Source organism: Rhinopithecus bieti, unplaced genomic scaffold (assembly GCF_001698545.2).
Source record: "Rhinopithecus bieti isolate Rb0 unplaced genomic scaffold, ASM169854v2 scaffold_23869, whole genome shotgun sequence".
NCBI lineage: Eukaryota > Metazoa > Chordata > Mammalia > Primates > Cercopithecidae > Rhinopithecus > Rhinopithecus bieti.
In genome coordinates, this window is record NW_016810959.1 from 865,959 (window position 1) to 882,889 (window position 16,931).

General features: G+C 50.4%; 1 protein-coding gene across 2 annotated transcripts in view; it reads left to right on the top strand.

The window, feature by feature from the left end:
- The window catches only part of GRID1 (glutamate ionotropic receptor delta type subunit 1), a 570,596-nt gene that overhangs the window by 220,872 nt on the left and 332,793 nt on the right, over nucleotides 1-16,931 (top strand). For both annotated transcript variants that reach the window (XM_017893244.1, XM_017893245.1), the window contains one exon: nucleotides 16,613-16,818. In XM_017893244.1, coding sequence (XP_017748733.1) covers nucleotides 16,613-16,818 — 206 coding nt within the window. The remainder of the gene's footprint in view (nucleotides 1-16,612; nucleotides 16,819-16,931) is intronic.

A 16,931-nucleotide genomic window follows, 5' to 3' on the forward strand; every position in this document is an offset into this window, starting at 1 on the left:
ACTCATAGGTGGGAACTGAACAATGAGATCACTTGGACTCGGGAAGGGGAACATCACACACCGGGACCTATCATGGGGAGTGGGGAGGGGGGAGGGATTGCATTGGGAGTTATACCTGATATATATGATGAATTGATGGGTGCTGACGAGTTGATGGGTGCAGCACACCAACATGGCACAAGTATACATATGTAACAAACCTGTACGTTATGCACATGTACCCTAGAACTTAAAGTATAATAAAAACAAAACAAAAAAAAGGCAGCTATGGGTTAGGAAAGAGCCCATGTGGTGTCCCGGGCAGAGACTGTGTGGTTGACACCTTGAAGAATAGCAGGCCAACTGTCGAATGGGCCTGGTTGAGCCGGACAAAGTGGGCACCCAGCTATTGGCTGCAGGCAGGGGCTGCACAGACCCAGGGCCACCAGAGGGCCTTCCCCAGACTTCAGCAAACCATACAGCCCATGATGCTGGCCTGGGCAGAGGGCATCTGGCAGCGAGTGGATTTATTTTTGATTATTGTTTTCTCTGGAAGGTGAAGGGGGCTAACAATAATGAGGGGCTTCTTTATAGGAGGCATGTTCCTAAATATCAGAGAGACTCAAGGTAGGGGCTTTGGAGTCAGATTGACTTGGATTTGAACTGTGGCATTGGCACTCACCTCTCCAAACCTCAGTTATCTGTAAAGTGGGGATAATATTAGACCTGCCCTCCTGGGTTTGCTGGGGTGAGTAAATGAGATGGGGAGTGCATGGGGCTTGGCACAGTGCTGGGTGCACTGCTGGAGTGTCCCCCGGTTTTGCTCCTGGACAGGTGGCAGTGAGGAGAGGTGTGCGCTCTTGCCCATCCCACGATGACAGGTCTTTCAATTCCTCCTCTTCAGTTTGCATAGGCCAGCTCAGGTGTGGGCTTCTGCATCAACCCAGTGGGCTCCTGTTGGACTTGAGCTTCCATTCCTGGACAAGGAATTGCATTTCTGTAATTAATTTGAACATTTTTTCCATGTGACTTTTCTGAGCTGCTATTGCATGCCAGGCTCCATGCTTGGATCTGGGGATATGCAGTGCTGAGAAAGATGCCCAGGATCTGGGGCCACTCTCTAAAGACACCTGCTGCTGCTGGGAGGGACCCCCTTGGATATGGAGGTTGGTCAAGAAGTCAGGAGCCCTCCTGGAGACCACAGTGTGGACTGGGGTCCTTGGGGCTCTACATTCTGTTGTATCACTCTCCTGGAGGCAGCAGAGCTGGACAGAATCAGACCTCCTGGTTCAGCCCTTATTACTAGAGTGCCTGAAGCTCTCTAGGCCCCAGTTTTTTCCTCTGTAAAGCAGGAATGAAAATCCTGCCCTTGTAGGCTTGCTGTGAGGAGGAAATGAAGGGGAGAGTGTGGGACAGTGCAAAGAAGGTGCTTCATAAGCCATAAATGGGGGCGCACTTCCCTCCTCCCCTGGCCCAGCATTCCTGGCAGGAAGGACATCTGCCCTCGGGAGGAGGAGAGGGGACAGTGTTGGTCCCAGCAGCCGTTTCCCATGACTGCAGCCCCACCCCACTGGCATTGATCATACTATTAGTCCAGTTGTCTGCACCTTCCTCAGAGCCCAAGAGCAGCCCTGGCATTTCCAGGGCCTTCCGGCGGCCTGTGATGGATGGCCCCACGGTCCCGTCTTTGCTTGTGCCAGGCCTGGGCGGGTGCGGTATGTGATGGATCAGACCGAGGATGGTATTTTGGAAGGAAAATTCAAATTATATTTCAGGATAATACCCTGCCTTCCTGGCCCCCACCCTACATCCCATTTGTAATCTGGCCAAAGAGGTTCTGGCAGGAGGTAACGAGTTTGTGATGGATGGGCAGACAGCCCCATTAGGCCTGCAGATCCTGCCTCTTAATTAATATAGATGTGGCTTTAATTTGGGGGCTTAGCAGGCATGTTTTCGTGGCGGGGCTCTGTGGGGTTGCAGAGGCCCTGGGCTACCTGTGTTGCTCCTAGCATGGCCGGGCTGCCTGGGCTGGGGTATCCAGCTGTGTCACCGCTCCGTTCTTGCAGAGCTCCCCGCCTCTACTGACCACCAGCCCCATCTTGAGCAGCATGATGTCCCTGGACATGGAACTGGGAAGCAATGACACCCATTATTTCTGGTGTTTCAGATAGGATAGACATTAATAGCCTCAAGAGCACAGATAATAGTAAAATGCAGCAAAATAATTAGGGAATGATGAGCTTTGTGTATTTATCAATTTTGTTTGTTAATATAATTTGTTTAATGATAGGTTTATATAATTTAATCCATACTAGCTGTGTTTAATAACTGGCTTGCAAATTCCTGAAAATGTAACAATAGGCTCTGGCAAAGTGGTAGGATGGGCTCCAGCCCACTAAGTGTGTGTGAGTACAGGTGAGTGTGAACACTGGTGAGTCGGAATACCTGAGCGTGTGTGTGTGAGTGAATGTGTCAGTCAGGGAGGCCTTCCTTTGCACCCAGACTCAGGCCTGGGGCAGAATCCCAGATGCCACCTGACCTGGCACCCACTGGGCTCAGTCACTGGAGGCTCTGTGGCACCCTGGAGCTCAGACAGAGTGAGGTCCCTCTGCAGAAGTGGCATCGGGAGGCCCACAATGAGGGGTGGTGGCATCTGTGGGCCCCTTACTGTGGCTTCACTTCCAGCTCTGGTTGCTACTGTCTCTTCAAAGACAGGTTCCCGAGGAAACAAATTAAACCCGAGTAAATATCAGAAGGAAATTATGTAAATTAAATACATAATTTAAAGAACACTTGTCATGAGGTCAGTGGAAAGCTGTGAAGACAGAAGCCTCCCTGTCAGGGCTGGCAAGGCACAGATGGGTGGAGGGGCGGCAGCCACACTGGAGAGCATGGGCTGCTGTTCCGAGTGGCCTGCCCCTCACATGGGCTCCGTCCCAGGTGCTTCATATCTGTCCTTCCATGTGCCCCTTACGGTGGTCCTACCCCTAGACAGCCTCACTCTGCCCAATTTAGAGGCAGTGGCTAAAGCTCAGGGAACTTAAGAGCCATGCCCAGGCCAGAGATGGCCACCCGTGAGTCCACCTCCCCTGTGGCAGGCCCCAAAACCCAGGCTCTTTCTTCCACGGGGGGCCACAGCCCTGCCTTGAAGTGGCCTCCCTGAGAGCTAGGCAGCAACTGCTCAGGCTGTGGGGACTCTTGGGCGCAGAGTGGGGCTTCAGGGCTCACTCCAGGGCAGTGCTTGTTGCTGTCATCCTTTCTCTGCCTCAGAGACAGGAGGCAGTGGGCAGGAGTGGTGGGCTTGGCATGGCTGGGCCCTAGGCCCTGGTCTCAGGGTTTTCTGGCACCCTTGCTGTCCAGAAATGCCACTGTGGCTATCCTATTGGGGGCACACAAGGCCCCACACCCCTCATACCAAAATAGAACCACGCACAGGTCTCCACCTGGGCTGTTGGGTTCCATGAGGCCTTTGATCCTGACATCCTCTCGGTCTGGAATACTCCCTCTCTTGTCCATGCAGAAAATGCCTCTTCATCCTGTAAGTTCCAACTCCTGACTTTCTGAAGGCTTTCTTGAGACCTTCCGTCTGTCTGGGGAAACAAATCCCTTCTCGTGCACTCCCTGGTGTTCCTAGTACATCCTCAAACACTGTTTTCTTGTCCGTTTCCTGTTGGACTCACTGACAGGAGGACAGGATCTGATCCTTCTCTCTAGTGTCCACAATAGGGCATGGCCTGGTTGGGCACCAGACATAGGCTTGGGGCAAGCCTGAGTGGGTGAGATAGTGTGGGGCAGTCCCATCACCCTGTCACTGAGAGGGTGGGAGTTGTGGGCAGTGACCAGGGCAGGCCCACACACATTCCCCACCAGAGCAGATCTCGAGACATTGCTGGTCCCAGGGATCAGGAGGGCCCATTGGGTGGGTGGGTGACAGCCCCTGGGTGGCCCTCGGACAGGTCTGCAGAGGTGGAACCCAGCCCAGGTTGCTTCCAAGTTAACTCAGTTGGGGCTGCTCTTTCTAGTAGAATGGGCTTTACTCAGAGTGATAATTTACAGAACTAATGAAGATGCTACATTTCACTGTGTAATGTCACTTATTAATACTGATTGCAAATTAACAGCTGGTAATGGCATGCATCACGGTTTCCTCTTGCCATTCTTAAATGCCAGACTCCAGCGTTTGACCAGCCTGCTGCACTGTCTCTCTGGAGTTCTGTATGTCTGTGGTGGCCACTAGGTAGGTCTGGGTGGGGATGGGGGTTTCCATGTGTTGGTGCACAGAGAGCAGAGCCCCTTATGGTAGACAGATCTGGGGTTGAATCCCAGCTCTGTTCTGAGCCAGTGACTTATCTGTGAAATGGGCATACTCTGGTAATTCCCTATGGGTGCTCAGGCTCAGGTGAAATGTGTGTGCCGGGCACCTACCTCAGCATCGCAAACCAGACCATTGCAAACATGATGGGGTTTACAAACCTGCCTCCTTCTCATCCCTTCCCAGGTGCCTTCAGCTTGTTGGTGAATAAGGCTAAAGACCTCTGGCTCTGGAGTCAGAGGCCCTGGATTTGAGCCCCTTCCTAGGCTGGATAAACTCAGGCAAGACATGAGGGTGTCATGGGGATTAAATGAGACAGTATATGCAAATTACTTCACATAGTGCCTGGCAAGAAGACAGACCTTGATAAGATGTGCTGTGTCCTAGTAAACTTGGGCTGCCATAACAAATACCTCATGCTGGGGGGCTTAAACAACACACATTTAATTCTCACAGTCTGGAGGCTGAGAAGTCCAAGATCAAGGTGCTGGATCTGACGTCTGGTGAGGGCACTCTTCCTACTTTGCAGTTGGCCATCTTCTCTCAGTGTGTACACCTGGTAGAGAGAAAAAGATCTCGAGTCTCTTATTTTCTTATAAGGCCACTAATTCCAACCAGGAGGTCTCTACCCTTATGACCCTAGTTACCTCCCAAAGCCCCCTCTTCTAATACCATCACATTGAGGGTTAGGATTTTAACACATGAATTTTGGGGGAGCACAAACATTCAGTCTGTAACATGCTGTTACGATTATGCCATCATTGGTTTGGCCATACCATGGAGAGACGTCATCGGGCTGTGGCATTAACAAAATCCAAAGGCATCAGCTTTGGAGTCCCTGGAAATTCACATGTGGCTGTTTGGACAAACACTTGGAAATTACTTCTCTAGATTTGCTTCTCTACTTAAATGAAAGAGGGATCCAGAAAAATACCCAGAGCTCCTTTAAAGCAATGATGTGGGTCGTTCCTCTGTGTTCTGAAGGAGGAGCTCAACTTCTCTGGCCTTCAGTTTTTTCATCTTTCATGATATGGTTAGCCTTCCTAACAAGCCACAGAGAGGGAGAAAAGAAACGAAGCATTGAAGAATCCAGCAGCTCAGGGAGAGGGCACCAAGCACCCAAGGACTGGAGGCGAGCCTCCTGCTGGGCGCCTTCGGCTGGGGTCTTGCTCCTGCCCTGAGGGGCCTGTTGATGCAGGAAAGAAGCTTGTGGGGAAATGCCATGCTGATTCCTTGTCCTGAAAAAATGGCGTCAAAACAGCAGGACTCTGAAAACCATCCCTGTAAATCATAGAGGAAGAACTGCTAAAATCATTACCAAATACCTCAGAAGTGAAAGGTGACAGGAAAATCAAACTTTATTTGTGAAAATTCTAAAAATCATTAGCATATTATGGATTCCTTAAAAATATGATCTCACTCAGTTGATGGAAGGGAATTGTAAATCAAAGGGACTATTTATTGCAGTGGGAACAAGGGACCTGCCAGATTAAAAGAGAATATTGAAGGAGCCAGAGATTTGAAACATGAAAGACAGTAGCAGATAAACACTATGGAATTTTATCCAAATACTGGAACCCAACTTGGAACACAAGTTGGTGAAGAATTATTTTATAAAGTCATTTTCATCATAACATGTGTAAAATGCAAATCTTGATAATTATGCAAATTAGTTACTTGGCATAATTTACTTAATTCAAAGCACTTAATGTAGCGTGGTATGTTTTTTCCAAAGTGCCAGAGTAGACGTTTATTTTAAATTGTTTTTAATCTCGATCTTCCAGCCTGATTATTTAAAATGTTTTTCCCTGTGTTTGTTTTTTAAATGGAAAGGAGTAGAACTTTGTGGGAAATTGGAACGTGGTTGGATCAGCCGAAGCCTTCCATTGTCAGTGCCCCAGGCAGGGGGTGTGGGTACGGCTCATTCAAGGTCCCTGTGTCTGAAACAGCACACATGTGAACACACAGTGTGAACGTGCCCATATGGGGTCATCCAGACCACCCACTCCCTTTCCTGAATCTGCCCTTATGTGGCTCTGTGGCTGGTTCTGAAACCTGTCTGAGCAGAAGGCTCCTAGGTACTATCAGCCCTTATTAGAGGCAGAAACTTGTTTCCTTTCTCAAAGAGTTTTCAATGACAGACCTTCCCCTTCAAGCCACTTTACAACTTTGGAATTTCCATGATTACAGAAGGGAGAGATGACCTTTTTAGTTTTCTATTGTGTCACCCAATTGTCAGGATGGCACCTCCCTTCTTGATGAGACTCTAGAACAAGAGAGATGATTTGTTCATTTGGGAGCCCTTTTGGGGGCGTTCCCTGCAGTGATGAGAAGGTTGGAAGGGAGCTGACAGCCGCTGAACATCTGTTTTGCACTGTGCCAGCTGTGATGTATGCCCCTCATTGAAGGATCTGAGGCCTCCTAGGAGGAAGGTGGGGTTGGCTCTGCTTTGCAGGTGAGAAAATGGGCTCAGAGAGGTGGTTGCCCAGGATCACCCAGATAGTGAACCCAGGCTTGTGCTTATTCTGTGCACCCCTGGGGGAGCAGGGCAATGGGACTGCTGCTTTGTGCCTTTTCCTAAGCTGTGAATCTCAGACCACCATGGAAGACAGTGGTTTTTTTTTTTTTGACAAGTAAAAGTTATGTTTTTATGATACACAACATGTTTTGATATATGCATACATTGTGGAATGGCTAAATCAAGGTGATCAACATATGCATTATCTCACATGCTTTTTTTTTTTGTGGTGAGAACACTTAAAATTGACTCTTTTATGAATTTTCGAATATGCAATATATTGTTATTAACTGTAGTCAACATTTATACAGTAGATCACTTGAACTTATTCCTCTTGCCTAATTGAAATTTCACCTCCTTTGACCAACATCTCCCCAATCCCTTAACTCCCCAGCTTCTGGTAACTACCTTTCTATTCTCCATTTCAAGTTAAACCTTTTCACATTCCACTTGTGAGTGAGATCATGCAGTATTTGTCTTTCTGGGTTTGATTTATTTCACTTAGCATAATCTGCTCCAGGGTCACGCACATTGTTGCAAATGACAGGATTTCCTTCTTTTCAAAGGCTGAAGAGCATTCCATTGTGCATGTACACCACGTTTTCTTCATCCATCCATCGGCTGGCGAACACCTAGGCTGATTCCCTGTCTTGGCTATTGCAGAGTGCTGCAAGGAGCACGGGAGTTTTAATACAGGTTTTATTATGATTGAAGTATGGCAAGGCCAATACATTAGGAGATGACTACCATTGAAAAGATCGTTTGTTATACTTGCAGATTCCCAGAGACGAGGGCCTGCCTTGCCAGCGGGTGCCACAGGGAAGCAGAAGGGAGGAGGGGGGAAACTATGGGCAAGAGTCGGCTGTGCTTTCCATGGGGAGGAACAGGCAAGGCAGAGTAGGTGGGCTTAGGGTTGGCTGATGGGAATAAGCCCAGTGGGCTCTGGGGCATAGGGTTGTCCCTGGTTGTCTGGTACCTGGCCCTGGGGTGATTGGGACAAGTGTATAGTGTCCCTGAGTGTGAGATCCCAATATAAAATGTGCTTGGGGTTCTGGGCTCTGGATTAGTTGGTTTGCAGATAAAAGGCAAGCTCTGGAGCAAGTTGCTTACTAACCCAGGGAGAGACAGGCCCTCCAGGGTAAGCGAGGCCCCAGATGTCAAAGCATCAAAAGGTAAAAGATGTAAGGAAGGGGTCCAGTTTTAGTCTTCTGCATATGGCTAGCCAGTTATCCCAGCCCCACTTAGTGATAGGGAGTCCTTTCCCCATTGCTTGTTTTTGTCAACTTTGTTGAAGATCAGATGGTTTTATGTGTGCAGCTTTATTTCTGGGTCTTCTTTTCTGTTCCATTGGTTTATGTGTCTATTTTTGTACCAGCACCCCTATGCTGTTTTGGTTACTGTAGCCTTATAGTATATTTTGAAGTCGAGTACGTGATGCCTCCAGCTTCGTTCTTTTTGCTTAGGATTGTCTTGGCTGTTCAGGATTTTTTGGTTCCATATGATACACTCTGAAACTAAAATAAAAGTTAAATAAATAAGTTCATATCTTTGGGAAAATGATATGGTTAATACAGAGGGTGGAGGTTTTTGGGGTGAGGGATGGGATGTCAATCTGGAGGACCTCAGGGCCGGGCCTACCATGAGTGTTGTCTGGGCAGCTGGGATTGTGATGGGGACAGGGGAGGCCTCCCTCCCATCCAGGACTCTCCCAGATGAGACCTTGGGCAAGAAGACTTAGAGCAGTAGCCCTGTGCTGCTGAAGCTGGCGGGACACCATCATTCTACTCACCTGAATGCAGCCCTTGCCTAGGCTCTGGGGGACCTTGTCACCCCACGACGGGGGAGGCCTGCTTCCAGTTTTACCAACAGCTGCTGGATGTGCCATACCTTTGCTGAATTGCCCCTGGGCCTGCTTGGTACCCCTCTGACTTCCACAGAGAGTCATCTACATGGATCGATTGCAGGGAATTCGTTTATTTATGAAATACTCTCTGCAAATGGAACACATTCTGGCAATAGGAGGTGCTCAAGAAGTGGCAGATGGGAGCCACTCCTTTCTTCAGGGTCAGCGTCAGTCTTACCCTCAGGACCCAGAGCTCCTCCAGGACAGGGCTGTGAAGTTTTAACATTCTGCTCTTCTGGAACCAAGCATAGGGCCTGGCCCAGGACAGTGCTCAGGAAATATGTAAGGAAGGAAGGAAGAGGGCGGGAATGGAGGAAGAGGAAATGCATAGCTGAGAAGCCAAGCTGTGAGGTATGTGGAGGTGAGGCTCCAGATGGATTCCAGCGGGCAGAGGGCAAGGGTATCCCCTGTGATTGGAGCCACAGTGGGTAGTTCTTTGGGTTCTCTTGGAAACGGCAGACCCTGCCACCATCACACCTGCTCTGCTTGCAACAACTATGGTGACGTTAGGAGCTGGTGGTGGGAGGGAAATGTGCAATGAAAGAGGAGAGGAGGCTGGGCAGGGCTCTTAGAAATGAACTTGAATTATGGGTAAACTACATCTGGGAAGAAATTCAAAGCATATCTTTGGGGGCTCAGATAGGAAAGAAGTAAAAAAAAAAAAGAAAGTCTGTGGAATCAAAGTTGTGTCTCAGCCTTTGGAAAATTTGCCAATAATCCAAAAACACTTCTAACTGTGAACTTCTCCTGGGTGTGAGGTGGCAGCATTCATACATATATATGTACATTACAGATGGTAAAATATTCTCTATAAGTACTCTCAGTGCCTGGGCCTTTCTCAGAAATTGAAAATAGTAGGGGAAGCAATTTGAAATGTCTTCTTTCACTTCAATTACTTTTCAGAAAGAAAGTATTGAAAATACCCAGTATTAAATATACTATCTGATATTTTTCAGAGGGAGTGGAGGGATAGTCACAGTTATAACCTTAGATTTTTGAAAAAATGATTTTCCTGACTTCAGTTCCTTACTAAGTAGGGCTTTGCCTCCGCCTGATACGTGGTCATCGTGTGGCTGCTGAAGTCACTCCGGGCTTCAGGCAGGTTCCCGCTGCGGTTCAACTTGATTCCGTAAACTTTTACTGTTTCTGACTCTGTACTAGGCACCAAGCCTTGGGGTTTGATAAAGAACACAAATGAGAAAGGCCTAGCTCCTGTTACCCATATATTATGATTTAATGTTATTAATATTATTTAATATTATTAAATTTGAAGGAGGCATGAATTTCAACTTGAGGACTTGAGATGGCCTCAGAGGGGAAGTTTGAATTGGGTCTTGATGGAGGAGTAGGGCTCTGTAAATTTCAAATTGGGAGCATCCCAGTGGAGGGTGTGTGTGTGTGTATGGAGGATGTCCAGGAGTGGGCAAAGAGCTTCTTTTTTTTGGAGCCCAAGGTATATGGTTTGAGGAGGTCATGGTGGAGGCAGGTGATGAATGTTAAAACAAATAGAAAATGCTATTAGGCATGGTGAAACCCTCACTAAAAATACAAAAATTAGGCGGGTGTGATGGCAGGCGTCTGTAATCCCAGTTACTCTGGAGGCTGAGGCAGGAGAATTGCTTGAACCTGGGAGGTGGAGGTGGCAGTGGGCTAAGATCGCGCCACTGCATTCCAGCCTGGGCAACAAGAGAGAGACTCCGTCTCAAAAATATGGTATTAGGACCACAGTCTCTTAGGTACTCAAAATGTCTGGAGTCTATTTTGTGCACAATAATGAAGTCTCTAGAAGACTTTTTGTTTGTAACTTGATTGACTGATAATTTTGAGGATATTAATTTCTTGGCAACTCTTACATAAATTGTGTTATTTGTTGAAGGTTTAGAGGAGGGCTGTATTGTGAGCGGATATAATCTCAAGAGAGAAAATTCTTGTGGAATGTGTTAGAGGGCAGATGCTAGGATCAGGGGACCCTGCAGGACACTGTTGCATGAATCCTAGGGAGGACGTGATAGTGCTGAACCTGAGAAGGGAGAGTGGAACTCGGAAAATGTTTAGGAGGAGAAGTTGAAAGGCTTCCGCCAGTCCAGGATGTGGGCCTCATTAGTACATGTGTGGTGATGCTCTTCTCAGACACGTGAGAACAGATATTGCAGGTAGTACCAGGGGGAAGTCCAGGACTAGTGGGAGTGTGACTGGGAGTGTGTGAGGGAGGAGAAGGGGAAGCGAGTGGGAGCAGAGGGGCATATCATTGAGCTTGCAAGTCCGGGGGAGAGGGCATTAGGCAGGGCTGCAGGCTGGATGCTGGAGAACCGTGGAAGACAAAGACCGAGGAGGGCCCCTGTTTGTTGATGACTTTGGCAGGAGCTTTAGAGCAGAGTCATGGAGCCTGATGCAGGGGGAGAGGGCGAGTGGCCGGGATGTGCTGGGCAAGCAGGGCCAGGTGTCAGAAAGCTGGTGTGGAGGCAGGGAGGGACCTGTGTCCTCTCCTCCCCATGGGTGGTCCCTGGTGCCCACTGACCCTCAGCTTCCTTTCCTGGCAGTTCCACAGTCCAGCCTTGTCATGGGGCGAGCAAGGATCTTCTTCATTTGATGTCAAAGATGCTTCATTCTGGAATTTTCTATGTACTGTTTCCCTCTCCTGGAATGTTCTTCCCAAGGGTTTTCCAGAGCTGCTTCTCCTCACCGAGGCAGGGTCTTTCCTATCCCACCCTGAAGTCCCCTCCAGGCCAGTATTTATTTCTTTGGCTCTTCTCATTGTTGGAAATTATCTCGTTGTCTTTCCTGCTGTTGATTTGTTCTGGTTTGTTCTCGGCCTCTGAAATGTTAAGTTCTGTGATACAAGAACCCCAGGGGCTTATTCAGTTTTGTTTTCCCCATACCCAGGGGAGAGACAGATACAGAGTGCTCAGTGAGTACTGGCAGAAGAAGGAACGGGTGGGTGCTGGCAGGACTCTGGCAGGCTTGGGTATTGGGAAGGCCTGGTGACGGGGCCCCTGAGAGCCCACAGAGGGTGCAGCGAGGCTGGCAGGCAGAGAGGCAATGCCAAGGCCTAACCCGGGCACCGTCACCTTGCATTCCTCGCAGGAGTGGACTGGGCCATGCTCCCCAAGCTTCCTCCTTTCTCTAAGGCACAGGACTCCTCTCTAGGGAGCTCCTCCCTATCCCTGCAGTGTCCAGTGGCCTTTTCCAGAGTCCATGCCTCTCCTGGCTGCCTGGAGACCCAGTGGCCATTCTCTTTCTCGTGCCCGTTCTGGATCAGGTTAATGTGAGGCCTGACAAGACCTCAGTCAGCAACCTTCCCCAGGGGCGGGTGGAAGTGCGTGTGGTTGGTGGAAGCTGCATTGGTGATGGTGGGTAGGGCTGGCCAGTGTGTATAGTGAGCTTGCTGGGGAGGCCCTGGGACAAAGTCCAGAGCCCTGTGGGAGCCAAGGGATTCCAGGGGAGGGGCGCTCACTCTGTGGCCCAGTGGGGGAAACCCCAGATCTGTTCATTGTCTACAGTCTTGGGGAATTCTCTGTGAGCAGCAGCAGCAGCCAGGTATTTTTGGGGGTGGGGGATGGGGTAGGGTGGAATTACAAATTCGGTTTCTTGAAGGGAGAAAAGGACTTTGTGGGAGAAGTGGGCTTCCGTGGCCCCATTCCTGGAGAGTAGCAGGAGGGCTGCAGCATGGGCTTGGGCTCCCCACTGTTACTCTGCCTCCAGCCCCACCCCAAGTGCAGCTGGACAGAAGCTTCAGGGGAAGGAGGCTGAGAGTTGACCTTGTCAGCCAACTGGGAGCAGGTGGTGGTAGCCAGGGGCTGTGGTCCCTCAGGAACACGAACACTGGCTTCAGCTGGCATCACTGATTTCAGGCGTGAGGAGCCACCGCTGGCAGGGAGCTTAAACTCTCTCTGATGGATTGTAAACCCTCAGCCCCATTAGGGGCTGCTGGAACAGAAGCCAGAAATGCAGCAGTGGGAGGTAAAGAGGAGCTCTGAGGGCTTGTGTCCTCCCATATTGCATGTTCTCATGTACTCAGGATGCCAAGACAGTTGCTACCTGCCCATGGCATCTCCTATTCCCTGAAGAAATGAAATAGTCCTATGGGTTGAGATGGTTTTAGGTAGAGGGAGCTCAGAGAAGGGACTGAAGGAGACTTTAACCCCAGCCTGAGAGGACTGGCCATGCTGGCATGAGGCATAAGGTCCCTGGGGCCACATGGGTGTCCCTACCAGACTCATGGACTTATGCAAGCCCTCATGGTACACAGATGTGGAGAAAGGTATGCTCTGTAGACATGGCCAGTCTCTGCCATTTTAAAGACTTGCAGTGGCCTTAGAAGATGCTGGAAGGAGCAGAAGCTTATAAATGACAGGTCTCAGGATCCCACCTTCATGCCCATCATGCAGCTGTGCTTGGATCTGGGTCACAACCCAGAGGACCATGAGGGCCATGAGGACCACTGGTGTTCTAAGGAAGGGACAGGGCTGCAGAAGCTCCCTGTGGACATGTGGCCTCATCCTGGGGCTGACTAGCACTCAGCCCTGTGTGGACAGTTCCACAGGTAAGCTGTGGCAGGGCAATTTTTAAAGGCAAAGGTGTTGCTCTTTCACTTAACGTTTTCATAAGCTATACCAGATACAGTGCATCTGATGACCTTGATCTATCAGTTTGTTATTGCTGGGAAACAAACGATCCCAAAACTTAGTGGCTTAGAACAGCAGTCATTTATTATTTTTTATGAGTCTATAGGTCAACTGGGCAGTTCTGCTCTGGGCTTGCTCGTGCATCTGAGTTCGGCTGGCTTGCAGCTGGGGATGGCTGCCTGGGTGCCTGCCTCACTCTCCTCTGTGTGTCTCCAGCAGCTGGCCTGGGGATATTCTCATGGTGGTGGCATGGTCCAAGAGTGGAAATGGAAATGCACAAATGCTTTTTTCAAACCTCTGTGTGCATCAAGTTTACTACTGTCCCATAATCAAAGCGGGTCACTTGGCCGAGGCCGGAGCTGGAGCTGGAGGAGTCCTCACAGTGAGAGAACAAAAAGCCTGGGATTAGGAGCCTTTGCCAGGGGCCTTAAGGCAGCCAGTCTCCCATATTTAGGAATATCGTTTACACCACACTGGTTAAAGGTGGTTTCTCCAGGCAGTACCAGGCAATAGGACTTTCTGTGATGATCAATCTCATATGATCTATATCTGTGCTGTCCAACATGGTAGCCACCAGCCAGATGTGGCTGTTGAGTACTTGAAATGTGGCTAGTGCACCTGAGGAGCTGAGCATGAGCATGTAATTGTGTTTCTCTTCAATTAATTGAAGTTTTAATGGCCATATATGGCTAAAAGTTGTGTTATGTACAGCCCAGATCCAGGGGGAAACCCTCATTGGCACCCATGGAAGGCTGTTATGTGCCCAGCACAGCTGCCCACTGCTGGTTTTGGTGTGGGTGGCCGCTGGGTGCTGAAATGTCCTCCAGCTTATGATGAACAGATTTGCATTGTGCTGTGCTCCAGAGAGGGCAGGACTGGGGCTGACACCAGCGCTTGTGTTTCTGGTTGGAGCTCTTGAGCCATCTCTGCACGCTTGCCCTGCTACTCCCTCTAATTGGTTAAGAAAAGGTCTTTATCTTCTTCACCTTTTCTTTCAAGAAGCTTGGGAGCTACAGATCTGCACAGCCCTGAACAGGCTAATGGAGACTGAATTGCCTCTCTGGGAACCCAAAGGGTGTTGACAGCCTGGGGCTTGTGTGTTGGGGGCCTGGAGCACCGGTGCAGGTGTAAGGCACCGTATTGTCCTCAGTTGGCTACCTTTCCTCACTTTGGGGGAGGCCTGTGCTGGCCACTTCATCCCGGCCCTGGGGCTGGCTCTCCTTCCTGTCTGACACAGTGGGAAGAGCAACACCGAGACCCCTGTGCTTTGTGAAGCTAGTGGGTTAGGTCACATGGCTGTGCTCCAGGGACCAGGCTGCTGATGGACAAGGGGCCAGCTGAGGACATGGTTGGATGGTCACACATTTGCCATCTCTAGAGGGCCCCAGGGTTCTCATTTGTATGCTACTGTGCCCTCCCCATGCACCACCAGGAGGTGGGCTCCCTGTACTCCCAGGTGCAGGCTCCTGAGACACAAGCAGGTGGCCTGCACAGGAAGTGTGGTTCCTCAGAGTCCCAGGAAAATGGTAGTTGGCGATTTTCATCCCCATTTGACAGAGAGCCCTTCAGGCTCAAAGGGGATGGTGATTTGCCTGAGGGCTTCAGGGACTGCACTGAGTCCTAGGTGTCAGGGTTCCTGGCAGGTGCTGAGGCCCTAGTCCAGGGCTTTCCCCCTGCAGTGGGAAGGGGGTCCCTGTGCACAGCTCCCAGCACCCTCATTACGATGGCCATAGTGCTCTGCTCTCCTCCTTCGTGCTGCTTGATTCCCCATGATGGCTCCTGTCACACAGTCCAGCTGGGACTACACTTAGTGGTGAGCCTGTCCTCTTGGCACAACAGGGAGCCCGGGACTTCTGCAGCAGCTTGCATGGCACTTGGCATGAGTGTAGACCAGGAAGTTTGCAAAATGAGTACAGAGAGAGTTTTGGAGAGGGACTGGTCAGGAGCAAAACCTGGTTGAACTAACACTGTTTATTTGGATTTCTATCTTGGTGACTGCATGGGCCAGGCCGTGCCTGTGGGCATCCCAGGGCATGGGGACAGTGAAGCTTGTGGATCTGGGCAGACCTAGAGTGTCCTTTGGAGGGTGCGACTCAGGCATGGGTCTTGCTTATGGGAGGTGAAATGCGAGGATGGGCCAGATGCAAGAAACATCCCAGGCTGTGAAAAAATGGTCTGTGGATTGAGACTCTGGGCTGCACATGACCCACCTTTGGCAAGCAAAGGCATTCACTGGCTCATGAAACTGGAAATTCGGGAGAAACAGGCTTCAGCCTCACATGGACCCAGGGGCTGAAATGACATCGTCAGGACCATGTCTTACTCTCAGACCTGCCTGCCTCTGTTCCTGGGCATGTCTGTTTTTGGGAAAGCCAAATGGCTTCTACAAGGCTGCTGCTAAGAGATGATTTTGGCACTGGTTGAAAAAACTTTAGCACCCTCAGGCCTCACAAGGATAGATTTGTAGCAGTGTGCAGTGCAACTATGTTGGCTTCCAGGTTCCTTCTTGTTGAATCTTCCATCCCTGGGTGGTTTGTGCCTACAGGCCTCTCTCCCAGTGATCACCAGCGTGCCAGGATGGGCTCTCTCTGTACCTCCTTGAACCCCCCGCTCATCCCTGATCCAGTCAGGATGTGGGCTTCTCTCTGGACTTGGAGTGAGAGTCACTCCAGCTGGAAACAGGCAGGAGGAATGTTTCATCCAGGAAAATCAGGTCCCTGAAGCCAGATGGGGTCCCACACCTCAGGGCTGGGGTGCCGTGGTGCAGGCTGTACATTTGCGGGATTGGTGCAGGGACTGAGGGCTTGAACTGCCCATCTGCTGAGGCCAGGCCCACTCCAGTCAGTGGCCTCAACTCGCCATGGTTGGTCAAGGAGCCTCATGTGGGGAGCAGAGGGAGTTGGAGCGGACTGGGGATGTCAGGCCCAGGGACCTCCAGCAAATGTGGCCTGAAGGCCAGAATTGCTGTGATTGGGCCCATCTAGGGAGAGAAAGAGAGCTTGTCATGAATCAAGGGCACGTTCTGGCCATAGGACCTGTTGGATGGCATCCAACCTGTTGGGGGAGACAGTCAGCCAAGGCTGGACACTGGTGAGCGTGACTGAGTCTATGCCGGTATCCTCCAACCTCTGTTTAGGGGAATCCCTGAGGCAGACTTGGACCCTTGTTTTTCGCGGTGGCCTGCAGGGGTGGAACGTGTTGGAGTTAGACACCCTCCCTGGTGCATTCCCACTTAAAGGTGATTTTTCTCCTCCTCCTCTTCTCCCACTGCTCAGATATCCGTGGGCTTCAAAGCTTTCTGGACCAGGCCTCGCGGCTGGGCCTTGACGTCTCTTTACAAAAGGTGGACAAGAACATTAGCCACGTATTCACCAGCCTCTTCACCACAATGAAGACAGAGGAGCTGAATCGCTACCGGGACACGCTTCGCCGCGCCATCCTGCTGCTCAGCCCGCAGGGAGCCCACTCCTTCATCAACGAGGTAGGTCGTGGGGGCCTGAGGCCTCAGGGGCCTGGTGCCCAGGGCTCTGCAGAAGATGGCTCAGGTGGGCTGTAGGGCACAGTCGTCTTATGCACGGCCAAAACGGACATGGA